The 26,292-nt window shown below is 43.3% G+C and overlaps 3 protein-coding genes across 11 annotated transcripts in view; 1 reads left to right on the plus strand and 2 right to left on the minus strand.

The window, feature by feature from the left end:
* LOC122873028 (NACHT, LRR and PYD domains-containing protein 12-like) overlaps positions 1 to 26,292 on the plus strand; it is a 1,034,258-nt gene that overhangs the window by 539,301 nt on the left and 468,665 nt on the right. The gene's annotated exons all lie outside the window — the stretch shown is intronic.
* Positions 1 to 26,292, minus strand: part of LOC122873033 (NACHT, LRR and PYD domains-containing protein 3-like) — a 573,599-nt gene that overhangs the window by 246,271 nt on the left and 301,036 nt on the right. The gene's annotated exons all lie outside the window — the stretch shown is intronic.
* LOC122873030 (protein jagged-1a-like) overlaps positions 13,771 to 26,292 on the minus strand; it is a 34,045-nt gene continuing 21,523 nt past the window's right edge. For 2 of the 3 annotated variants that reach the window (XM_044189298.1, XM_044189295.1), the window contains 15 exons: positions 25,522 to 25,695; positions 24,209 to 24,359; positions 23,572 to 23,736; positions 23,281 to 23,394; positions 23,078 to 23,191; positions 22,548 to 22,661; positions 22,352 to 22,468; positions 21,460 to 21,487; positions 20,727 to 20,812; positions 20,012 to 20,125; positions 19,461 to 19,570; positions 18,566 to 18,796; positions 17,521 to 17,652; positions 16,948 to 17,098; positions 13,771 to 15,846 (listed from right to left, as the gene is read on the minus strand). In XM_044189298.1, the coding sequence (XP_044045233.1) occupies positions 15,287 to 15,846; positions 16,948 to 17,098; positions 17,521 to 17,652; positions 18,566 to 18,796; positions 19,461 to 19,570; positions 20,012 to 20,125; positions 20,727 to 20,812; positions 21,460 to 21,487; positions 22,352 to 22,468; positions 22,548 to 22,661; positions 23,078 to 23,191; positions 23,281 to 23,394; positions 23,572 to 23,736; positions 24,209 to 24,359; positions 25,522 to 25,695 (2,361 nt within the window). In that variant the 3' untranslated portion in view covers positions 13,771 to 15,286. The remainder of the gene's footprint in view (positions 15,847 to 16,947; positions 17,099 to 17,520; positions 17,653 to 18,565; positions 18,797 to 19,460; positions 19,571 to 20,011; positions 20,126 to 20,726; positions 20,813 to 21,459; positions 21,488 to 22,351; positions 22,469 to 22,547; positions 22,662 to 23,077; positions 23,192 to 23,280; positions 23,395 to 23,571; positions 23,737 to 24,208; positions 24,360 to 25,521; positions 25,696 to 26,292) is intronic. The other variant, XM_044189297.1, reaches the window with a different exon arrangement.

Genomic DNA, 26,292 nt, shown 5'->3' on the forward strand with positions numbered 1-26,292 from the left:
CATTCAGCCAAGATTATCCAAAGACAGTGCAGTATCTGCACGTTTTAGATATTGTGTGGGTTCTGGCAATGATATTTTTTGGGGGTTAAATAATCAGCCTGAAAAGACATCAAATGAAGTCATTACAAACTTTCTGTCTGTTTTACAGTCTGCTGTCCAGCCTAAAAACTGTCAACAGGCTTCTTCTCAACTTAACTACTACTACTGATCTCTGCCTGCAGAGGGCAGTACTGTTTGTTATGTTTATTGGCTAAAAAGGTGCACTAGGTGGCATTATGGTCAAATTGTCCCAGTATGGTCACTGCAGGAAGTTATCTGCACACTTTGAGGATTTGAACCAGTTTAAACTTGAATTCACCCTCCACCTCTCAGCATTAAGAGGAAGCTGGAGTTATCGACTCCAGCTTTAAAGCAGCACTAATCAATAATTTATTAACAAATGTGTACTGTGAGAGGTGTCGCTCATAGTGACCAATTATCTCCAGACAGTTCCCCTCAGCTCTGCAGAGATGTGTAGCGTCTTTCAGCTCATTGTTTTGGTTTTCCGGTCGGCAGCTTTACTGTTTTGGTTCAGTCTCTCTGATAAGCCCACTGTGCACACAGACACTTAGAGAAGAGCTGGTAGATGGGTGGTAGAGGTGGCAGAGGCCAGATACAGAGCTAAAAGGAGAGAGAGATTATGGACTCAAACTCAGCACGTAGCTTGGTTGAAGCTTGAAACTCGGTCCACGCGGCCCGAGCAAAGACAGAGATGCATTCCTTCGCCTGCTTCAAACCTTCTGTCACAGAAAAGTATTTTTATTATCTTCCTGCTTCTCTCTCCTGTTGTGGCTTTTATTGCTCTGGTTTCTTCTCTGTCATTTTTGGCTGTGTTTTTCCTCTGATTTGTTTGAATTCTTCTCACTTTTATTAGGTTCGTTCGAGCAGTTTTGACTTTTATGACTTTTATCGGCTCTGGTTGAATGGTTTCTCTGCCTTTTCTTATTTTTATTTTCCTGCGCTTTCGTCTGATCCTTTTACTTCCCAACAGAATAACTGAGCCTCGGTTTAACCAGTATTTTGTTTTTTAGGTCTGAGGTGGAGGATGATGGGAAGTGAACAGCCACAGCTCCCTGGACTTTTCCCAGGATGACAAATCACTGGGTTAACTTTTCTCTGAGAAACCAGCAGCAGCAGTTTCAGGGTGAGTGCCTCTATTTCTGATTGGATTTATAACCATAAGGAGAACAGTAGAACCGGGTTTGACCAATAAGGGTTTTACTTTTGGTTTGAAGTTTGAAGCTGCCAAGTGCTTTTTTTTTTACGGTTTACCTTTTATCACGCCAATCTATTCACAAAGTTAGAGGACATTCAGAAGAGAGACAGGATGACGGTGCAGGAATAGATTTGAATAGAAGTCTGGATGTTTTAGGGAAGAGGAGGGCTGAGAAACTACAACAGACTCCTCTGGTAGACTGATCAATGCCTCTGCAGAGGTGCCAAAGAAGGCATCAGATCCTTTATACTTTGACCAGGTCAGTGATTCGGAAACTTTCTGTCATGTCCCTCTTAACAGGACCTTCACACTAAACGCACAGGGGAAACAAAAAACATGCCACGCTTTGATTTTTGTACTGATTAAACAAACAAGATGTAACGTGTTAATCAGTGAGCTTTAGGAGTGCTGGTAAGCTGATTTAGTTAGGTTTGAACAGAGCCAGGCTAGCTGTTTCCCCTTGTTTCCAGTCTTTATGCTAAGCTAAGCTAACTGGCTGCTGGTGGTAGCATCATATTTAACAGACAGTTATGAGAGTGGTATCAATATTCTCATCTAACTCCCGGCAAGAAAACTAATAGTGGACTGTAGCAGCGGATAATGGAGTGTATTCATGCGCTAAAACCAAAATCATCTAGCGGGTTCCAGCTGACAAATTAGAGGAGAATGATCTGACATGTTTAAGCTCGACCGCTTTCAACAACACAAACACAAAAAAACAACAGCTCATGTTCCACCCACTATGTTGTAAATGTGTCACAAATACCACTGAAATATGAAGCTACTTTTATGTGAGAGGAATCCAGCTAATCTGCATTAATTCATGCATTAAACCATGCATTAGTTAAGCATTACTTAGGTATATGATTTGTACCCTTATTAATTAATTAATTCATTAATTAAGTGTTACCCAAACGTTCCACTCAGAGCAAAATCCTGATCCACTTTAAATCAGCAGCAGTAATTGGTTCCACATCTCTGAGAGAGTAAACACGGCGTAAAGATTGCAGCATGTTTGCCAGTTTGTCTAATTTGATATTGATCAGCTGAAGTGTAGCTCGTTCTCTCAGAGGGGAGGAAGGTGCGTTTGTTTTAGTCAGGAGGAGACGCAGCTGAATAATGAGCAGTTATTATCGTGCCATTTAAGAGCAGCGCTCCCTGCTCCTTCATTTCTTTCTTCTTTGCTGCTGCTTTTTTGTTCCCTTATGAAAAAAGTAGCTGTGGTTACATGAGCTTCTTCAGCAGTTCAACTTTCCATTTTATAGAAACTTCAAGCAACAGTCCAACATTTGGCCGATTCCTTGTGTTCTCTGTCTTCCCCAGAAAAGATGGATATCAATTTCATCTCTGTGTCCCCAATACAGATTGTCTGTCTGAACGCATTTAGCCTAGCTTAGCACAAAGACTGGAAGTGGGGGGAAACTGTTAGCCTAGCTCCAGGCTAGAGAAGAGAAAAAAAATCCACCTTCAACAACACAAAGTCCGTCTGATTCACATGTTGTATGTTGTTTATTGAACAGGTGTAGGAATAGAAATGTAAAAAGGAAACATTGTGGTTGTAGCAGCAGTTAGCATTGGAGCTATTTCTTTGCAGTGACTGCACACAGCACGTTTGACCTCTGTCCTCACACCATGTTCATGTCATGGGAGTCACTGTAATTACCAGATTCAGACTCAAATACTGTTCATATCAACATCTGACTTTTCGATGGCTTGGTGACTAACTTGCTAGCTAACAAGATGCCATGCTAGACTAGCAGTTTCCCCTTACTTCCAGTCTTTGTGCTAAGCTAGGCTAAACATATCCTGGACCTCTCTCTCTGTACTGGACACACAGAGATCAAACTGATATCCATCTTCTCATATCTAACCTCCAGTAAGAAAACACACAGTCGTGTTCAACAGTTGGCACGTCTTCTACTTCACTGTAAAGTCCTTTTTCAGTTTTTGTGACTTGGAGGCTTCAAGTTTCCACATCACATTTATGTAAGTTTCATACTGGACCCTGATTGGCTCCAAACTAGCTGTGATGTCATAAATCTTGCAGGTGTTAAACTGAGATCTAAGGTGAGCATAAAGAAACTTTCTCTCCTCAGCAGATTCATGTGAAAACAAACATGCATCGTTCTGCACAGTGAAGCTCAAACATCAGTCAGGTAACAATAAACAAAACACCTTTTTGAGCGGCAGGGGACTTTAATATTTCCATTATTCAGCAGCAGACATTAGTTCAATGCAGTTTACAATAATAAGTGAACAGATAGAGGTTCAGTGTCTTCCTCGATGTATTACGCAGTATGTGTACTGTGAAAGAAGACGGTGGCTGTTGGTGCACAGTTTAGTTTTGTGGGGGTTGATCCTGACCTTCTGGTGATGTAGAAATGGCAAAGTTAATATATATCGGAAGCATGTTGTTGCTCTGATTCCTAATCAGGGCAAGTAGATGATGGGCAGATTGTACAGACTAACCACTAATGTTTTAGTTGTGATGCTTCTCGCAAACCACCAGACCACCCTGCTAACTGCCTGACCTCGTGTTGAGCTTGTAATGCTAATTTCCATTTTCTGACTTTGATCCTGACTTTGCCGTAACCATTTCACTTCCCTGTTTTAACCACAACTAATTCATAAAACCCCAGTTCGTTCTGCCAAAACGCCGCTAATGCAGTTGGTGTCAAACTCATTTACATTTCTGCTCGGGGGATGTTGGTATGTAGTGCATACTGTGGCTGGGCGGCCCGCAGTCTGCTCTCCCAGGTGGCTTTCTTCCAGGTTTAGGATCCCTGAGGCTGGTGAGCAACACCGCAGATGTTTACCCCAAAACCAAAGCAGAAAAACTGCATCCTAAGCAGTACTTTTCCTGTCAACACTACCTACTGGTCCGTTGGGGAACAGTGAACCAGGCTGAACTTGGAGTGGTGAATTTGCATCCTTGTTAGAAACAACAGACCACCCAAACCGGACTGAGCCGATTCAAGTCACAAGAGCAAGACCTAGTCAGTTTAGAAATGCCACCAAATCCATTGGCAGCAGACTGTTTTAACAATGAGTCATTTCAGCTGCTCAAGTTTAAATTGTGTTGTTCTTTATCATGTGTCTTTGGAGATGCACACACTTCAAAATTCAGCCATTATCTTATGAGTCAGACTGGAAACAAACTCCGACACAAACACTCAGGACGACACACAGCAGCATGTGGTAGTCATTACACTCCCCAACCATCACAACACACGCACTCTTATACACAGTCTGGGATGGGAATTTATGGTATGTACAACAGTCTCTGCTGTGGGTTCAGATTTAGAGTTTGGATGAGATGATCAGGCTTCAGGTCAACTGGAAGAAAATTGTTGGCCTCAACTGACAGTTGAGTTTAGATTATTAGGAATTCTAATAATCCTCGAAGGAGAAACAGCGCTGGACATAACACTAAATATAGCAAATAATTATAATAAGACTAAAAGTCTAAAGCTCCACTAGTGTCCCTTAGAGGCTGCGGTGTTCATTACAGCCATAATATAAAAGTGTTGGACAGAGGAAACAACCAACTGATCATTTGACTGTTCATAGATCCTTACCAGACACGGAGCAAAAAATATCCAAAGTTTTGGACCCATTCGGCAACTGACCTACTTGAACCAGAAATGCAGAAATTAGTTTTCAAAAAAGAGACCCAATGTGAAAGGAACGGTCACACCCGGTCCATGGAGGATAATCAGACCAATTAGATCCAAAATGTGTTGGACCCGAAAACACCCAAACAGACATAGAACAGCAACACTGGCAGCAACATGATTTTCCAGCGACGAGCATCTTTCCAGCACTTTACAGTTCACAGTCTCTCAGTTTTCTTGGCTTATTTTGCTCTGCCTGCTGCTAAACTGCGCACCTCAAAACTGCTGCAACTGTTCATAATAACATTTAGAGGCTCCACCTCCACCTCCACCTGCAGACTGGCTACAGGCTGGCTGTCAGCAGAAATTTACTGGATGAAAATAGTTTTTAAGTGGGCTCCGTGAGGAAAATAGAAGAAGAAAACTTATTTTAATCGATTCAGTGATTTAATCAAGTGGATCAATAAAGCATGCCAGTGTATAAAAACCCAGGTCCTGTATACAGACTATAGTCTCTGTGGATTGTAACATTTGTTAATGTCTCTTACCCCGGTGAATTTATTGGTCTCTGCTGTGCTGTGCCTGGTGTATCATTGCAGAGAGTGGTGAGATCAGAGCTTAGACCCCAAACATGGACTCTTTACATATTTTGTATTCACATAATAATCCGCTCCATTTGAGTTGGCTGACTGAAATAAAATTCCAGGAGTCTTAGCAGCAGAGATTGCTGCAAAACCAAATGTGAGTTTTTGTGATTTGATTAGTAGAAAGTGGTAAAGTGTCATTTGATGCAATTAAATCTATATATGAAAATAACAAATTGGCTGTCAAAATTGGAGATAAACACACAGACTTCTTCCCACAGGGTAGAGGGGTGAAGCAAGGCTGCAACCTCAGCCCCACCCTCTTCAATATTTATATTAATGAACTGGCATTGCTATTAGAACAAACACCAGCACCTGTTCTCACTCTGTAAGACACAGAAGACGTGTCTGTTTTATGCAGACCTGGTCATACTGTCTCCTACTAAAGGAGGTCTTCAGCAGAGCCTGGACCTTCTCCATCAGTACTGTCAGACCTGGGCCCTGACAGTCAACATGAAGAAGACCAAAATTATCACCTTCCAAAAAAGATCAACATTTAAAATAGGTGGGACCCAAATACAACAAACAAATACCTGTAGTTACCTGGGTTTACTGCTGTGAAGGAACTCAAAGAGAAGGCAGAAGGGGCTTTCTATGCCACCAAGCGTTCAGTTCGAATCCAAATTCCAATTAGGAAATGGTTCAAAATATTGAAATCAGTTATAGGATCGATTGCATTGGATGGCAATTATTGGGCAAAATGGGTCAAAAATCCAATTGAAACCCAGCAGACAGAGTTCTACAAAAGTACTCTGCGTGTACAAATGGAAACCCCAAACTCTGCATGCAGCGCAGAATTAGGCCAACATCCTTTACTTCTAAGTATTCAAAACAGATCAAATCCTGGAGCCGTAATAGAAAGAGTTACCCTGCCTGTTACCGTTATAAAGCCCTTGCGTTTAGAGTTGAACACAGAAAGGAGTCTCCTCAGCAAACTGGTCCTGAGGCTGGCTGACCTTTCACCTTCTGACATCACAAACCCCAGCCAGCCTCGGGGCAGTTACACCATCACTCAGAAGATTAGACCTGACCAAATTATAACTCATAGCTCAAGACTCATAACTCAAGAAAAATACATCACGTATTGGAAGGATATCACACGCTCACAACACAAACTAGAAACATATTTGGCTCTAAACAGACAGTATGTGGCGACCTAACCACAGTAACTGATAAGAACCCGAGGAAGACACTGACAGACTGTATAGACAGACATTTGTTTAAATATACCACCATCTCCTTTAACATCTCTTTATTTTATTATTTTATCAGTAGACGCTTTGTTTTTGTTTGTCTTGCATTGTTAAAATCACATTGAAATTTAACAATACTAACTGATTACTTATATATAAAAACTTGGTCCTTCACCCTCCGCGGTTGGTCTCTCATCCTTCGAGCTCGGGTCCTCTACCAGAGGCCTGGGAGCTTGAGGGTTCTGCGCAGTATCTTTGCTATTCCTAGTACTGTTGTCCCTGGTGTTCTTCCAGGGATCTGCTGTAGCCACTCCTCCAGTTTGGGGATCACTGCCCCGAGTGCTCCGATGACCACGGGCACCACTGTTGCCTGCTGTAAGCCTTGATTGTGGGTTTCGAAGTAACCATTCATCCCACATCCTCTGCATGTAACCCCTCTGACTAGGGTTACTGGAGTAGTAGCATACCAACAGAGCCTTGTTATCGCATCTCGCCCATCTCCGTCTTGATCCAGTAGCCCATTTTTCATCACGGTGCTCTGGTTCCCCAGCACCTGACGCAGACCTTGTTTGGCCAGCGACGTCTGCACCGGCATCTCATGTCTTTCATTGTCACTCATCATTGCATGAGGTAGGCAGTAGCGCGAAGGGTCTTGCCTAAGGACCCACACTGGATGATGGTCATTGCTCAATGTGCCCCGAGGGGGATTTGAACCCTGGTCCCCCGTGTGAAAGTTGAGCTATCCAGTCGCAATATATATATATATATATCCATATATATATATATATATATATATATATATATATATATATATATATATAAATTTATATATATATATAAATTTATTTCATGTATCTATTACATTATCTATTTTGTTCTCTTAACTAATATTGTCACTCACATTATTCTTGTTAATTGAATCTATCATATCTATCATAATTCAATTCAATTTTATTTATGTAGCGCCAATTCATAACAGAAGTTATCTCATTGCACTTTTCCTATAGAGCAGGTCTAGACCGAACTCTTTATAATATTATTTACAGAGACCCAACAATTCCCACCATGAGTAAGCATTTGGCCACAGTTGCAAGGAAAAACTTCCTTTAAGAGGCAGAAACCTCGGGCAGAACCAGACTCGATGGTGGGCGTGTTAGGTTTTGAGAGAGAGGTTTTGGGGGGAGGGGTTAGGGAGGCGCAATACAAAGACCACATAGAATTTTTTTATTTTTATTTTTATATAGTAGAATAGTAATTGTAGTGTTAATATTAATAAATTAGTAATAATAGGAATGACAGCTATAGAAAGAATAATCTCAGCATCAGTAACAGAGCCATCGTAACTGTGCTTTGGCAACACATGTCAAAGGTCATAAAGCCTGTTGAATGAATTAAATTGATTTGAGTGAACTGACCCTTTAAGCTTCCATTACACTTCCAGTGAAGAATATAACTGGAGTCTCTGGACTCTTTCAGAGTGTGACAAGTGTGTTTGATGCCGACTGCAGGTAGGAACGTCAGCGTTTCTGCATCCGGAAAACAGCGAGGAGACGACGGAAAATACAGACTCACACAGAGCTACGTGTGTGTGTGTGTGTGTGTGTGTGTGTGTGTGTGTGTGTGTGTGTGTTGAGTGAGGGAACGGTGCCTCGAGGAAGTTTGTATAGGGTCGGAAAAAGGTGCAGATGAACATCAAACGATATTCCAGCATCCCTCTGTCTCTGCAGACGGGCGGAGCTCCTGGGAAACACTGACTCACACGTTACACAGCCAGATGGTTGGTGTGTGTTTGTGTTTTTCCTTGCAAACTAAACTGCACACCCAGGAGGCTCTATGGCAAAACACAAAAAAATGAAATACTTCAGTGTCAGAGTTCTCAAGAGCTACTAAAATAAAAAATATTGCGACCACATTTTGAAAAACGATTGCAGCTTTTCTTGCTCTGCTCATTTCTAATAACTTTGGATATCCATACCAGCTTGGTGACATTTTATTGCTTGCCAGCTGCCATTAAACTCAGAAAGAAAGAACAACAGATTTAAAGCTGCTATGTGAAGAGTTAGAACACAGGTCAAACGTGGGTAACACTAACTGGAAGTATAGCAACTCATTAATTCTCACTGTGACTGTTTCCTTTTTCTATTAAGAAAAACCACTTCATGAATCAGAATGATTGGTAAGATGCTGTAATCACATAAAAAATCTTCACATCGTGGCTTGAAGTATTTCGAGCAGTTCAGGGTGGATGGTGAACTTTTAAGGAAACAATTTGAAAACAGTGAAGACGGATGGAAAATTATTCAGCACATGCAGAGTTTACAAATTGAATCATGTAGATCTGGCCTGAGATCGCTGCTGAAACAGGACGTGATGATACGTGAGGCATAATGTGAAGTGACATGGCGGGACTGGTGCGTTGACCTGATGGGACATGGTGAAAGGTGATGGTTCTGATGTGGCGTTACATGACTGAGCTGATAATGCTGTGACATGCTTTTTCTTTACTTAAAGAAATGTAAGTAAAGACACTGAATCTGTCCAGACGTTTGATGCCAGCTTTCATTACTGGACAGTTTGATACTTGCTGCTAAGGAAACATTTCGGTTGATACCAAAAAAAAGTATTGAGATTCAGCACCCAGCCCTGGAAGTGTGGCGTGGCGTGGCGTGGCGGGACATGATGTGATGTCTCAGTTTGACCAGTTCTCTGCAAGAAGAAGAAACATAAACCAAACTACTGCGTGTAGAAGAAATCAGTGTTTAGGAGGAGTTTTGTCTTTAACGTTTAGACGCAGTGGGAGGTTTTTCTCAGAGAACAAGCTTCTTTGTGCAGACTGCTTTTTTTTTTTTTCTCCGTTTGCAGATTTGATTGTGAGAAATTGAGTCAAGATGTTGGACCTTTTTTAGAAAACACAGAGGACAGAAACAGAGCTAAGAGAAGAGAGCGACAATAAAACATGTCAGGAATCATGATGGGATCCTGTCGGGATGAATCACTGTTGTTTCATTTGCTCCTCTGTGTTCAGCCTGAGGGAGTTGACGTCAGTCCCTTTCTCCTCGCTGTCTCCAGACTCCTGCAGTTCCCACAACTGTTTCTGCACCGCTGAGTCATACTGCCCCACTCACACACACACACTTCAACCACACCCCTTACAGAGTCATTTGTGAAAACACTGAGTTCTTAAATTACAAAAGCCATAATAACCAGACTGGAGTTGAACTTTGAATCGATTCTCTCGGGGGTTGAAGCCTTACAGCTCCACATCTGTTCGCATTGTTAGTGCAGTTGGTCACAGCGGGCATCGAACCCCCAACCCCTGGGCAGTGTTGGTGCCTTGCTACACAGAGACTTGTAGCATCAAGTCCGCTCTCCATCTGACTTCCAAACTTTAATGCCTCAGTTGAGACAAAGCGTCCTAAAGCTCCTTTCCTCTCCGAGTTCGACACAAAGGCACGCTCGGGTTTCTCAGATGGATTAGTGGAACGTTCTGGAGGCGGGCCGGCGTTGGTGATCCTAACGATCACGTTAGCTCTGCTTTGCCAACAGCTTTGAAGCAGCGAGAGAGCAGAGGTTCATATTTCATGACTCTGACCATTAAAAACACCAAAAAAACTAAGGGACACTGGACTGTGTGTGGAGACGGTGGAGATGGCTTGAACGAAAGCACACGAGGGGCAGCTCTGTGTGTTCTGTCATGTTCTTATATCCCTGTGGGGACTTTAACCTGAACGCACACTAACCCATGGGGACTTGTGTCACTGTGGGGACTGTGTGTGTGTGTGTGTGTGTGTGTGTGTGTGGTAAAGACACCACAGTAGAGACAGTAGGGTTTAACCATTATGGCTTTCGAGTGCCAAGAGCTACTGATAGCTGGCGTCTTGTGCCAGATTTAGTATTAAACCAGTGTTGTTGCACGTTTCAGCTCATTAACTTCAAATTGCATGTGTTTTACATTATTAATCATTTTTCCAACCTTGCAGGCAGCCACTGATTTGCATTTACTTTCAGAGACTTTAAACTTGCAGCAGAAAACTAATCCATTTATTTCCCCCTCTGCTAGCGCCGAGGCCTGAGGATGGTGATGTCTCGACAACTAATGTGGATGTTCACGGTCCGCAGAGGATGGACGCTGATGATTATGGTGACCCCGGACCTTTCCTCGACCTACTGGTAAGGCTCTAGCAGCTAAACTGTCTGTATGTTGTTTGTTCGTCAGACGCGTTCGTAATGTGGGCTGTAATGAACTGGGTTTGGTTGTGATAGCAGTACTCCCATCCTAATCAACCAACGCTGATTAACGAAACATACAAAAATAAACAACCATAAAATAAAACCATAATAAAAACCAAACACAAAACTACATTCCATAATATTTGAGGTTGCTTAAATACACAAATTTACTATTAAGCTCTAAGGCTAATGACTCTTTAATTGAATCATTTTTGTCAGAAAACAACAATTTAAAGGACAGCGATGTATTCAGGTGGCAAGTCTCTCATTTGTAGCCCGCGTGGACGTCGCCTTTTGCCAGTTAAAATGATAAATATCAGCGACGGCAGACGATATCAGCTTCCCGAGCAAACATTTTATGAGGTAAAAGAAACACCACTCTGCTGCTTGGATTTAGGACCTCATTATTTTAAAACTCCTGCCTTGAGGGGACTGTGTGTTTTTGAGTCTGTAGTGAAACGAATACAGCAGCTCGTGGTGCAGCGGGTGTGAAAGTCAGTGCAGCTGATATCTCATCGTGTCAGATACTTTTAATGAACGTTTCATATATTCTGCTGATCGGGATTTTCAGGTTGCAGCTACAGGTTGAGCTGTTTCTGCCTTCTCAGACAACACAAAGCATTTATAGATTGAAATGAAATTTAGTTGTTTAACTTCAGTTACAAATGATGAACCTGGAAGGATTTAATGAGGGATTAGAGAGGATTCAGATTTGATGAAATATTTCTGGACTGCACTGCAGCCTCTAAGAGACGCTAGCAGGGAATTTGGCTTCGTCCTGTTGGCGCCCAACAGAACTGTTACTTTAGCGCTGTGTGGTGATTCAATGCACACTTCACTTTAACCCTCATTCTCTGCTGCATTATAATTCAACTAAATGCTTACTGTGATGGATTATCTATCTGGAACAGTTTCAAGTTTGCCAGTTAAGTCAAGTGCCTTGACAAAAGAAAGACATTCGAAATGTAAAAACTGTGCTCTGCTGCAGAAAATTGTCAACAGTGATGTAGAACAAACACGATTTGAACTAAATTGGCTAAAAAAAAATAGTATATTCAGTCAACAAAGTAAAAAACTAAAGTCTTGAGTTAGATTTTTTTTTTGTCAAAGAGACGTAGGAAGAAAGAGACAGTCAGAGTCTGAGAGTGGAAGTTGTGGTCTGGACCGAGGCGAGACCATAATGGTAGAGCGAGAGGAAGGGGATGAGGGGATTTCACAAACAGGGAGGGGGGAAGACTGGCATCATGTCGTAACTCAGAGCATGAAAACTCTCACCGGCCACAAAACGTTTCAAATGACCGTCTACATGCTGTCTGTCCCGTAGAACCCGGCTCTCGTCCACTGAGAGCGACTTTCTTTGCTTCAGCCTCTGATTTGGATTCCCTTCAGCCTATATTTGAAAATCACAAAGTTTGCATGACTTCAGAAAAATGCACATAAACACATCCTTCCCCTCTGAATCGACCACACTGCAAAAGCCTGTTTGGAAGAGCAGGGTTTGTTATGATGAAAGTCTGAGATTCATGCAGGAGAAGCATTTATTCAAAGTGTTGTCTCTCTGTGAGGGACGGTCGCTTGTGCAGGGTCTTTATAAACGCCCTCACATGTCTGCAGAGGACAGTGTGTGATAGGGATGAAGACCCGAGGACGGCTGGGAAGACAAAGCGACCTCTGTTCGCCGCCTCCGATAAACACCCTTATTAGGCAAGATGTCTGGATCATAAGAGCAACAAAACCAAGCCTTTGGCCCACATCAACCAAACACATGCGTGAAATCATGTATAAGACTCTTTCTATCAGCGCCTCCTTCACAGAAGGGGCTCAGTATTATCACTAGCTGACAATGAGCGTGTATTATTACAGTACTACAGTAAAATATTAGATTAGGCTGAAGTTAATTAGATAAGTTTAGGGTCGACAGCATTTTATCAAATCTTAATCCAGAATCAAATATATTTATTGAATCAGAATAATTTGAAAACAGATTTGGGTTTAGGTTTCAACATTTAACTAAAGCTGTGAAATGATGAAAAATAACTTCACTAAAAAAAAGTTTAGACCTGCATTTTATTGGCTGAGAGAATAGAAACAGTTTTAGTGTCAGTCTACTGTACTCTGACAACCTGAAACACGAACCTGAGATGAGCAGCAGAAAATAATCGATTTAAATATGTATCTGACACATTAAAATAGCAGCTGTAGCGTTATTAGTTATTTTTAACAAGCTTGATCCAAATACTAGAGCGAGAACTATGAAATTAATTCGCTTCAAATGTTAAGAATTAAAGTTTCTGACCCTCCTGATCATGCAGAGTGGTGCTTCCTTTGCTAAATACAAACAGTTGGCTGCAGAGAGCACAATAACCAGACAGCAGCCAACTTTCAGTTTCAACTTTCAACTATTAACAGCTGATGTCATCTGAACGGCTCCCCAGCTAAAATGAGAAGCTGGAATGTTTTCTACATTTGTTCTTTGCTAATAAATAAGACTGAGGACTCGTTAGCTCCTAAGTTTAGTTATTCCAGGTATTTAATTTTTTCATAGAAAGGCCCACTGCTGAAAGCCAAGCCTCGACAAGTTAAATGTCAGTTCCCTTTGCTAACTACTCTCTCGTTTGAGAAGCAGCGTCTGGCAGTATTTAGGCTTTGCGTTTGGTGCTTGTGCTGGTTCGGAAGCTACCCTGCAGGTTCATTTAGGCAAATCAGAAGTTAATATTTGCTAGCTATTTTTTTCTGACTGTAATTGGTTAGGTTCTTTACCAAGATATATTTAGACCCCGTGTAATACCACATATTTAGGAAATATAGCTTTCTCCAAAAATAACAATACATTGTTGCCAGTACCAAACAGACTTTTATTTTTCAAGGTCCAAAAAAGTGGAATGTGCGAGAAAACACTTTTTTTTATTCCTCCATCATAAACTAAAGGGCCTGACGACTGAACTCAAACATGGTTCCACAGCCTTATTTTATCCTCCAATCAACAACAGGCAACATGTCACATGACAGCTCTACAGTGTCCTTGTTGAAGTCTCTCTTCAAGTACTTCCTTAAAAGGTTCCCTGTGGAGTCTTAGACCTCTAGTAGGGCCACAGGGCTGTTTTTCTACGAGACGGTCCCAATTTAGTTTGTATCGTACGCACACACGAGAATATAAATTCCTACCAATGCGATTCCACTGATCAATACGTGGCAGGGCAGAAGGCTGCAACCTAGTAAACATGGGATGTAAACAATGCAGTTTAAATTTAAAATCGGCTTTGCAAATGTTTTATGTAGAAGGAAATGCACTCGACACCTTTTGTTAGACCTCGAGGATACACGGCGAGTTTCGGTGAGCAACACTGAACGTAAACATAACGGAGCCCCTTTCGTTACGCAGGTCTGATCAGATTGTTACAAAACACATGGAAACAGTATCCAAAGCCTTTTCTCAACTCTTATTTTTACACTGTACAAAATATACAAATTACTACAAAAACGTTATGTCCCTTGAAGAATTTCTTTTCAGTAGCAAAACCAAAATGTCTGCCACCATGTTGGTTTGTATAAAAAGACCTCGAAGCAGCAAAATCTGTCTCTGACCCCCCCCCCCATTTACAATTAAAGTACTTCCAACAGAACATCCTGGCAAACATACCAACAAAACAGACAATGTACAAAACGTTTAGTTGAGGCAAAAAAAATGCCCAAATCCAAAAGGCTAAAAATAAACTATCCTTTCAAGAACACTTCTGCCGTGGACGAAAAATATATATATATAAAAAGAAATTTCCATCAAGAAGTCGTAAGCTTACAAAGCTGTCTAACCTTCATCTCTAAACAATACTTATAAATAAAAAAGAAATATCTTAACACGATTAAGTTAATAAATCAAATATACACAATGATTAATTAAAACATTATTTACACATCTATACAGAAACATTCTACATGGACCATTCTTTATATTGGCTGAAATTTCCCCCCAAAAAACTAAATAAATATTTTTTTTTCCCCCAAATTCGTCGGTGCTGTGGTGAAACAACCCGGCAGCACTTTCAAATACAAAACTCATTCTGGAAGGAAAGATACAAAATCGTGCACGTGAGGCGACTCAGGAATGCTCCCGCACGTCCAAATTCTGTCGTTTACAAAAGGTGTCCACAACATCGGAGATCCAGCCAACCGCAGTGGACCGTTCAGACCAGTGTCAGTCAAAACATAAATTAAACAGCAAAAATCAATCGTGAATTCAATTCTAAACAAAAAAAAAAAAAAGAGAGACTACAAATGGACTACAGAAAGTCTTCCACCACTGGGTGGGGTTCTGATCTCCGAGGACCATCCAGTCATTTTGAGCCCCGTTGGTTATACAATATATTCCATCCTGTTTACACTCTGTGACTGCAGTTGCCTGTTGTCCTGTTTGCTAGTCCAGTGTGGGGGTTTGCCCGTCGTATGGTGGGGGGGTTGTTCCTCCCAGTCTACCAGCGAGTACGCCGGTGGTGCCCGGGGGAACCTCGCCTTCTGCAGCCTCTTGTCCATCTCGTCCTCGTCTGATTGGCTCCCAGTGTCTGACTTCCTGCCCTTGGCGTTGACAGAGTTCTTGTCCTCGCAGAGGTGGTGATGGAGGAGGAGGTGGTGTTGATGGTGGTGGTGGTTCGGTGTGTTTTTCTCAATGGGATTCTTGATGTGGTTGAGCTGCTCGCGGGCGGTGCTGACGCTGTTGTGGAGCGCGTTGTTGTCCTCGGCTGCAGGTGCCAAAGACGACGGCGGCGGCGGCGGCGGCGGCGTCGCCGCCTGTGTGCTGACCCCAGTGTGGGCGCTCCGCTTCCTCCGCCTCCTCACGCACCACAGCAACATCGAGGCGATCGCCAACGCCCAGACAACAATCACCGCGGAAACCAGCAGGGGCACAAGGTGGTCTGCTGGACGGAGAGAAAAATGGAGGTCAGTGAACGACTCAAGACACTTGATTAAAAACTATGACTGTCATCGTTAGTGTAAAGGAACAGTCAGTCAGACATTTTCGGAAATAGTTTGCTGCTTTAGCCAACATCAGATAAGAAGATGGATATAAGTTTCATCTGAGTGCGTCCAGTACGCAGATAAGTCTAGCTTAGCACAAAGACTGGAACTAGGGGAAAAGTGCTCGCCGACTTTATCTTGTAAGCTAACAAGCTAGTCAGCAGTCCATCCTATAGCCAGCTGGGTTTAGTTGACAGAGTTAGGACAGAGCTCAAACCTGACACCTGTAGTATGCGGCCGGGCATCTGACCCACTGCATTCCCCGTTGACAGACCAGTAAGCTAGGCTGTTGTTCACTCAAATGGCGGGAACTAGCGAGCTGTGCTGAACTGATAATCACGATAAACCAAACCGTCCGAGAAGTCGCGTGTGCAAGCATTTTGGATTCGACACCATAGAGGCGGATTGCTGACTTTTTAAAACTGCCTTACAGTAACATTAGCTTGTCACTCAGCGAGGCAGCGGAAGCACAGCGACTGAACCCAACAGCATCGATTCTACAACACAGTTTCAGATCAGGTGGGGAGCTAAATAAATACTGGATTAGCTGAAAACACAGCTGCTTTTCTGAGCCCATGAAAAGTTAACTTTTTAGAGATACGTGGTTCTCACAGGACAGCGACGCTACAAACACATGACGATCTTATAGACCATGATGCATTGCTGTAGATTAAACTACCCAACACTATATAAAGTAGTAGTAGTCATATATAATAGTAAAATACTGACAGGGACCATTTTTCTGAAGACTGAGTACTTTTACTTTTGATACTTTAAGTAAATTTTGCTGATAATACTTCTTCCACCACTGGAGTTAAGGTGGTTAACAAATACATACAACATGTATATCAGACAGGGGGATCGAAACCCTCACTGTTGAAGAATAGTCTTTTGGAAGGGGGGGGGGGACTACAATTCCCAGAGTCAAGAATCAAGTTTGATGAAGACAGCTGTAAAGCGCTGATGTTCTTCCCACGTTGAGAAACCCAGCAGAAGCTCACCGTTGGGGTTGTGGCTCTGTCGTCTCTGGATGCGGACCTCGGCGATGGCGCTGATGATGGTGCTGTTGCCGCTCCTCTTGCTTACCAGATCCATGATCCTGTCTGTGATTTCCTTGACGAAGGTCATACCTTTCCTCTGGTCCTCTGTTGACTGAAACATTCAACAGAAAAGCTCGTCTGTCTGTCTGTGACATTTCAGTCTAAACAAATGCTCATGTTGGTACCCTCTAATCACCGATTCATGCAACACAATAGGCCATGAAAGCTTTTCCATTCCCAAGGAAAATCATCTGGCGCTCAGGATGCATTTTATTTTTCTGGCTGCAGCAACAGCGGTTTGAAACAGTTTGTTAACATTTAAGCCTTCTGGTTGTGGCAGCGACAGCCTTATACCCCGTTGGTGCTCTTATCTCCAAATTCTTGCTCCTTTTCCATTTTATAATCCCAGACTTTTGGTAAATGTTAATGTGATGTACTGGAAATGATAATCAGATCATATCAGCGGCTCTGCAGCTCCATAATCATTACATTAAGAACTAAAAATGATTGATTCTCAGACCAGACGTGACTTACGATGGCTACGTGGATCTCGTTGTTGGTGCTGAGCGACGGCTCGCAGGTCACGGAGACGGAGGAGTCGGAGGACAGATTCTTGACGACGTAGAGGCTCCTGAGCTCGCGACAAACCTGCTCCACCGTCACACCCTGTAACACCAAACCAGAGGAACAACATCAGCAGCTACAACAGCATGAAGGTGTGACGGCAACTGCAAGTGGTGGAGGAAGTATTCAGATCCTTTACTGCAGTAAAAGCACTAACACACACTGTACAAACCCTCTGCTGCAGTGAAAGTGTGAGAGTGTGATCAGGAAAAAGCCCTTAAAGCATTAAAGCAGTGCAGCGTCCCTGTGGCTGCTGTGCTGTTATATATTCTATCATCAGGTTATTATTCCTCGTGCATTAATGTAAAGCAGGATGTTGCTGCTGCAGCTGGTGGAGCTGGAGCTCATGTTGAACCGGTTTGTATCGGATTGCTGATTCTGCCGATTCTTTTCTCCGTCGATCCGTCGATCGACCCAGAGCCCAAAGCGACGCCTTCACCGTGTCGTCGTGTCCGACCGACAGTCCGAAGCTCGACGTTATTAACAAACATTACAGTTATTACAGTCGTTCAGAGGAAAAGCAGCAGATCTGCACATCTGAGGAGCTGCAGCCAGGAAGGGATTTTACACGAAAAATGGAAAACGATCCAAATAGTTGTCAGTCGACTAATCGTTTCATCTGTACTTGTATAAACTGTTGCGTAGTTTAATTGATAACAATTGTTTTGTGTGTAAAAATCTTAATCTGTAAATTAACTGTAGCTGTCAGATAAATGTAGTGAAGTGTAAAGTAGCATGAAAAAAAGTAAAGTACAAGTACCTCAAAATTGAACTTAAGTAAATCTACTAAGTCCACCGCTGGTGAGCTAGCAACAAGTCCTTCTTGTCATCGGTTGTAAAGCAGTTTAAAGCATTTTCTACCGATGGAACCAATATTTTTGTTTTTGCTCAGTAAGCAAATAGAAGTTGGACAGAGAGAATATGAAGAAATTCAGAAGGTGGAAACCAAACTGACCTTTGCCATGATGTCCTTGTTGAAGGTGAAGGTGACGTTGGCACAGCTGGTTTCTGTGTGACACCTGGCTGTGGGCGGGGCCCGGTGGGCGGGGCTCCAGCACTCCCCCTGGCTGGGGCAGGGCTTGACGAAGCAGCGCTCGTCCCGGACGGCGACGCAGGTCTGACCGGCGGGACACTCCGAGCCGCGAGCCTTACTGTGGAGGCTGCAAGGTTTAGGTCCGCACCAAAGCTGTCGGAGACACAAGGCGGCGAAGGAGGTCAGAAGTAAGTATTTAGTTTCTCAGTTCTCCTCATTTTTATCTTCCGTACTTGCTTATTTCAGTTTTTGGCTAATTTATACTTCTACTCCATTACAGTTCTGAAGGAAATATTGTACTTTTTACTCACTTCACACACAAAATCAGCTTTTAACATACAACACATTGTTATAGAATAAACAGTGTATGGCACCGCCTCTACCAGCCAACATGGAGCACTCTGCATAATGACGACTTTTGATACTTAAAGTAAATTTGACTGCTGCTGTACTTTCACTGAGTAAAATAAAGCCAATAAAGCTCTTACTGCCTTAAAACATATCCTGTAAGATGTGCACACTTTATAATCGTGTTCAAGTAGTTTAATAGCAACAGCAGACAACAGCAATGGACGCTCTTCAACAGTTGAGCACTAAAATCTTTCTGTAATCAAGCAAAGAAAATCAGCCATTTTGCTGAGATCGTTTCACTAATTTCAAGTAAAAATCGAAATGTTTTCTTCATTTTTTTATGCAGGTTTTCTCAAAATTGAAGGAGAAACAAGTGGAGCTACGTGACCCCGACTGGCTGAATGTGGGAGGAAGAACACAAGAATTGCGTTTGTGACAGTGCCATGAATCCGGATCTCAGTTCTACCTTTGTGCAGCCGATTCTGCCGTTGTGACAGCGGCAGGTGTTGCAGTCTTCGTCCCATCTGCTTCCATCCAGAGCCACCAGCCCTCCGACCACACAGGGCCTCCCCGACGCTGCAGCACAAAACCAGCAGCAGCACTTTACACCAACGCGCCTCAGACATCAGAGGTGTGAACCAGCTCACAGTAACAAGGACCTACATCTGCTCTGCGATACGTCAGTGGCTGATTTGATTTTGGGAATCTGCAGCTGAGTCAGGAGCCTGTATTGTACAGGTGCATCCGTTACATAAACATGTGCAATAATGTGACCGTCTCTTCCTCTGCTTTGTGAAAGTTGGTGACCCTCAGAACACAGACCTAACGACAGCTACCCAGCACCAATTCATTAGAACATTTTGTCGGCATTTCTTTATTGATCAGCGCTGTTGAATTAGCTATCTGACATTTATTACACTATTTGTTAGCTGGCTCGTGGTAAATATGATGGCTACTGTGAAGACTGTTTCAGATCACTATTATCACAGTATTGATAAAGTAAACTGCAGGTTTTACCGTCTTGGCAGCGGGGGCCGGTTCTCCCTGGTGGACAGATGCAGCGGTAACCGTTGATTTCATCCACACAGGTGGAGCCGAAGGAGCAGGGCGACGACTGGCACTCATTGATGTCTGGAAGAGATGAGTGACAGTTATTATTTTTGTCCACGGAAATATTAATTAGATATATCTGTGTTTAGTAACAGAGGCTGAGAACCGGACCGACTTGTTATTTTCTCATTAAGCATCGGATGGCAGCAGAAGCAATATTTCAAACAACACTCAGCTTTAGAAACATGGAACCAGACAGCTTTGGAGTTGTTGGGAGTTTTTTTTTCCTTTTTGATTGAGCTAGGCTAGCAGTTTCCCCCTGCTTCCAGTCTTTGTGCTAAGCTAGGCTAAACATGTCCTGTGAAACTGATCCATCTGACAAGATGACAAAGAACAAGAGGATTTCACTAAATGTTGGAGACGTGATCGGCTCTCCGAGCAGCCGAGGTTCGGACGAGATTTAACAAAAGATCATAAAGTTCAACGCACGCTGACCGGAGTTAACACAAGCTTCAGCTTCAAGGCACTGAGGCAGAAAGAGACTGAACTCCAGTAAGACGGGACAAGAAGAGCAAGGCAGATGAAGAGAGACAGAAAACATCCACTGGGAGTAATGGAGGGCAGCAGATGAGCGGAGGGGTAGATGGAGGGAAGGTTAAGGGGGTCAAAGGTCGACACTCACTGATCCTGCAGTCGGGGCCGGCGAACCCCGGAGCACATTCACATCGATACCAGTTGTCTCCATCGACGCAGGTCCCACTGTTATAACTGCAGGACAGAGAAGAATGGAGAGATCTACAGTTTAAGGGGAGTGTTGAAAATCTGAATTCTTCTTAATTTCCCACTGAAAAAACAAAACGACAAACGTAGCTATAAATCAGTAACCCTGACCTAACTGAGCTGGAACCCTCGTGGCTAACCCTAATCTTAATTACACACAGAAAAAACATCTTTTTTTTCTGATCAGTGCGTTTCAAAGATATGAGCAATTTTCTGACTGTGGCTTGGAGAGCAGAGTGGGAGCTGAGCAGATAAAACGTGAAACTGGCAGCAACAGAGCTGTTTTGTTCCCGTTTTGTTCCAGATTTGATTTGGTGAACGGACAGATGGCGAGGAGGAGGCCAAAAAGGAGAACTTAATGTAGCATATGACAGTTTATCACTTTAAAACATCATAATGTTTTGACTTGAGTTGAAGGACGACATGCTCCTCCAAGGACTTCTGAAACCGTGAGCTTCAAAAAAACCTTTCAAAAACTAGATTCACGACGTCAGAAACAGTTATTTTAAAAGAGGAAATCTTCTTTACTTACATAACAGCAGCTGTCACAAACATAAGACTCAGCTCTCTGCGCCTGGCTTTATGTATTGTTATACGTACGTGTGTGTGTGTGTGTGTGTGTGTGTGTGACTCACCAGGGATGAGGACTGCAGTCGTTGGCATCTGGAAAATAACAAAAAAGTGAATGTTGTGTTAGACTTCACGCAGTGTGTTCACAGGAGTCTGCTGTTTAGACACTAAGGACCGGGATCTAACCTACGAGTGCTGGTGTGACACCAGAGGATCAATCCTGACGACTTTTCCTCGAGACCCACAAACATGTGAACAGCAACAGGAAACACCTCAGACGAATGAGCTCCCATCAGCCTCAGATCGATTTTGTGATTTAAGCTTATTCTTCGCTAACACGGTAACGTTTTTTACTAACATGTCGCACCTTCATTTGTACTTTGCATTTCCCTTTATTACCATTTCCTTTTATTTTTGTATGTATATATTATTTATGTCTACAATACATTATATTTAAGCAGCGTATAAACTGTATATTTATTTCACTTTGTATAAATCAAGCTTTTTGGGCACAGTCATTTTCTTTGAATGAATAAAGTTAACATGTTGCCATGCACACAATCAGCATGTCAACACACTAAACATGGATACTTAATTACAGCATATTACCAAGCATGCAGTTAACACTTCAACATGCGAACAAGTGTCGCTGTCCACGTACTTCATTTCTGTTTTGTTTGTCCACGTAAAATGAGCATGTTGTTACATGCTAAATGTAATTAACTTGCATTATTAATATGCATACTGTTAACATTTTACCATGCAAAACATTAGATGCTAAATGTCAGCACATTAACACGCTGCGCTGTTAAACAAAAGTCTAAGATTTCAATATAAAATATGCAAAAAAAAAGCATCATATTTAGCAAATAACTAACAATTCACAAATCCCGTAATGTGTTTCGACAGAAAGGCTGTCTAAAGTGTGAGGTGGAGGAACGGGTCGCAGGGACTCACTGTGGCTGCAGGTGGCGCCCTCCCAGCCCTCCTTACAAACGCAGCTGAACGAGTCTCCGTCCACCACACAGGTCCCTCCGTTCTCGCAGGGACTCGGCAGACAGCTGCTGTTCTTCGCTGGAGACACAGGCGAGGCCGTTAGCCGCCAAACTGACGCGAAGAAACTTAAAAACATAAAACACGAGGTCATACTGACCGATGTTACAGGTGGCCCCCTCCCAGCCTGCAGCACACAGACACTTGAAGGTGTCGCCTTCGTCGTAGCAGGTTCCTCCGTTGTTACAGGTCGCCTCGTCACACTGACTCTCTCCTGGGAGGAAAAACAGACTTCGGTGAGCAGAAACCTGGAACACCTGGGGGGGGGGCGTTTACACAACACACACGACTCCCCAGCAAGACGCTGAACCCGATGATGAGGCCAGCACCGCGCATGGAAGCTCGCCGGCGTCAGTGTGTGTGTGTGTGTGTGTGTGTGTGTGTGTGTGTGTGTGTGTGTGTGTGTGTGTGTGTGTGTGTGTGTGTGTGTGTGTGAGTGAGTGAATGAGAGGCGAACTGGAAAGCGCTTTGGATAAAAAGGTGCTATATAATAAATGCAGCCAATTACCAAAAACCAGAAGCCAGGAAGTGTAAAGAAAAGCTAAATAGCCCCGTTAGTCTCTAGACTGTGAGTTAACATGAATCTCACACACACACACACACACACACACACACACGAGCAGGACTTACTTGAGTGGCAGGTCTTGCCCTTCCAGCCGTTGTTACACTCACAGTAGAAATCGTTGACCAGATCTTGACAGACGCCGCGGTTCTGACAGGGAGCAGAGCTGCAGTCATCGATGTCTGCGCGCCAAAAACAAAGAGCATCAAAACAAATCCAACATGTCCGCCGCTGCAGCTGAGGATGAGGAGGGAGGAAGAGGAGGACTCACTGTTGTGGCAGGTGGGGCCGTCCCAGCCGTCAGCACAGATACACTGATACTGACTGACTTTATCAATACAGGTTCCTCCGTTCAGACAGGGGGCGCTCTCACAGTCATTTATATCTGCCAGACAGGAAGAATTCATACATGATATTTATCATTTTTATTAGAAATTGAGTTTTTATGGAGCCCTTGAGTTAAAGCAAAGTTCAGAATGAACAGAAAAGCAAAAGATTATTACGGGAAACTGAGATTTGGTTTAACAGCAGTAAGATCAGAGGGAATGATTGATGCACTCACTCTCGTGGCAGTACGTCCCGGTGAATCCCTCCTCACACTCGCAGCTGAACTGTCCGCCGGCGTGACTCCGACACCGCCCGTGGGGGCCGCACACGTTGGACGAAATCAGACGCACCCCGCCCGGTGTGCTATTGGACGCCACCGCCACTGTGCAGCTGTCAATCACTGGGGAAGGAGGAGACGCAGGAAGATGAAGATGGACTCTTCACAAGTTGGACTGTGAACCAAATCTTCTCCCAGATCAACACAAATTCCAGCTGCGAGCTGGATTGTCGAGTACCGGACTACTTCTATTATTCATTTATTATTGCAAACATTTATGCTGAATATATTTTTCTCCAGACAGATTTTTACAATTCTGCATGTTCCGCTGAGGACTAAAGGATTCCCCGGCTGTGACAGCAAATAATTGGAATTAATCAACTGGAAGTGGACCGGTCGAACACTGTCATTAGCCCCGAATTAAAAACGCTTTCCAGTAACCTTCCTGTGAATTCATCGTCACATTTCAGTTTCTCTCTAGAACGTTAGAAGCACTGGGGAGCCAGAAACTACAGTTACAGATCTGTTATGAGTAAACTGTGCGAGCAGTCAGGACATGAGACGAAGAACGACTGAACAGGGACTGAGTGTGGACCTTTGCAGGGCGTGGTGCGGCAGTGGTCCTTCAGCCGCGAGCAGTTCTTGCCCTCGTAGTCTTCGGGACACTCGCAGACGTAGTCGGCCACCAGGTTGAAACACCGGCCGCCGTTCTGACACGGACTGTGGAGGCAGTAATCGATATCCAGCTGTGGACGGAGACAACAGTTCAGCTTCAGCAGTGCAACACGATACTCTGCATTTTACCGTTTCTATGACGCCTGTACAATGAACGTCACCATGGTAACCACCTGCAGACCAACGCACCTTTGAGAGGATGTCGGGGTCTGGAGAACAAGTCAACTGATAGGTTTCAAATGTTGATATTCGACACGGTCAATAACTACTACGTCAATATTACTGTTAATATCTTTAAAACACTCAGTTCTGCTCTGCGATGGCGGGACTGATCACTGATCAGTGCTGTCCTCCACAAAGACACGGTGTCAAGTTATGGCGATTATCTCAGAAAATAATGCAAAGCGGAGGATGAGCAGCTGAACTAAATAAGAAGAGGAACAATGAGAGAAGAAGAGACATGCAGAGAGTCATTCAGGCCACAGCGTACACCAACACATGCAAACCAGCAAGAACTAGTCCTGATGGATTCAAACCATTCTGAAAGATTCTGATCTTCAGGCCGATTTGAATATTTTAGTGGACGTATATGGTTGGATGCTGCTTCATATTCGGGTTATTATACTCGTCATGTTGGCGGCGACTGAGACAGCTCAGATATCATTTCACCGTTTGTGCAAACATAATTATATGTGTGATTAAATTCTGCCATTTTTTTCCATATTATGCATTCTCTTTTTGTGCGATTCTCAAACTTTAAGATTTGCAAATTCAGTTTCCCCCAGTTTGAATTCAGTTCACTGTAATGCACGTACAGCTTAATTTGTTCCCAGCGCAGTAGATTTAAATTTTAACTTCCAATTTCCAGACTTGCAAAGCCAGCGGCTGCTGGTCGGATCAGAACAGAAGTTACCGAAAAGTAAATAAATAAATGGTAACGGTCTGAATTTGGTGCATTAATACTCTTAAAAACAAAAACAAAATCCCAGCTGGTAAATTAAATAGTCTTCAGCAATGCTAGCTAGCAAATTAGCATAGCTTTACAAATGCAATTATTAATTTTCAATTTCCGATGTGAACTGTGAAAGTGATTGATCGTGTGATCATTTGAGTGATTTAAGTGACAGCTGTCGGCGTGTCGTGTCTAAACCGTGAGGTCAGTGTGTGGAGAAGTACACTTCCTGTTTCCGTTTACCGGGTTATAAAAGTGGGCGTGGCTTAGCGACAGCTCACCTGACAGCGACTTCCGGAGAAACCAGGTGGACACAGGCAGCGGAAGCCGTTAACTTCGTCATGGCAACGGCCGCCGTTGAGGCACGGCCCGCTGGAGCACTCGTCCACGTCTTTCTCACAGCGTTCACCGCCGAAGCCCAGAGCACACACACACTTATAACCGTTCACCAGGTCCTAACAGAGAGAAAGGACGACCGTTACAAAGTTGCCTGAACATACTCGCACTTCAGGACGTTTGACGTCCAATTTCCAAATCCTGCGTCCGTTTTTAGATCGACTTCCTTCCTGCCAGGCTGATTTCAGAGAATCAAGACCGCCTTATAATCAGACTGAACATGCTGACGTGAGTTAGCATGTCCAAGAACCGATGGTCAGCGAGGCTGGAATATATCCGATAGAGCTAATGTGGCTAACAGGCCAAAACTTGCAACACTACAAACATAAGGCAACGTGGGGCGCTTTGAGTGGTCGGACTAGAAAGGCGCTACAGACCAGTTACCAAGACAGAAGAAGAGACGACTGTGGGGACAGTCTTCTCTTCATTAAATGCGTCACGGTCTGCACTGTTTGTTCAAAGATAATATTAAGAAATTCTGTTAGCATCGAGCTAATAAGCCAGATTCGAGTTGCAGCGGTCGCAGTATCTGTGCCAGAGCTCGTTAAAACCTTCCTCTGGATCGTGTGTTTGCTCGTTTCTGGGACAACTGGAATTTATTTGTCTCTTTAATGTCTTTTCAGCGTTACAGTACTTTTAATGCAGGAGGCAACCAT

The sequence above is a fragment of the Siniperca chuatsi genome, linkage group LG3 (genome assembly GCF_020085105.1).
Source record: "Siniperca chuatsi isolate FFG_IHB_CAS linkage group LG3, ASM2008510v1, whole genome shotgun sequence".
Lineage (NCBI taxonomy): Eukaryota > Metazoa > Chordata > Actinopteri > Centrarchiformes > Sinipercidae > Siniperca > Siniperca chuatsi.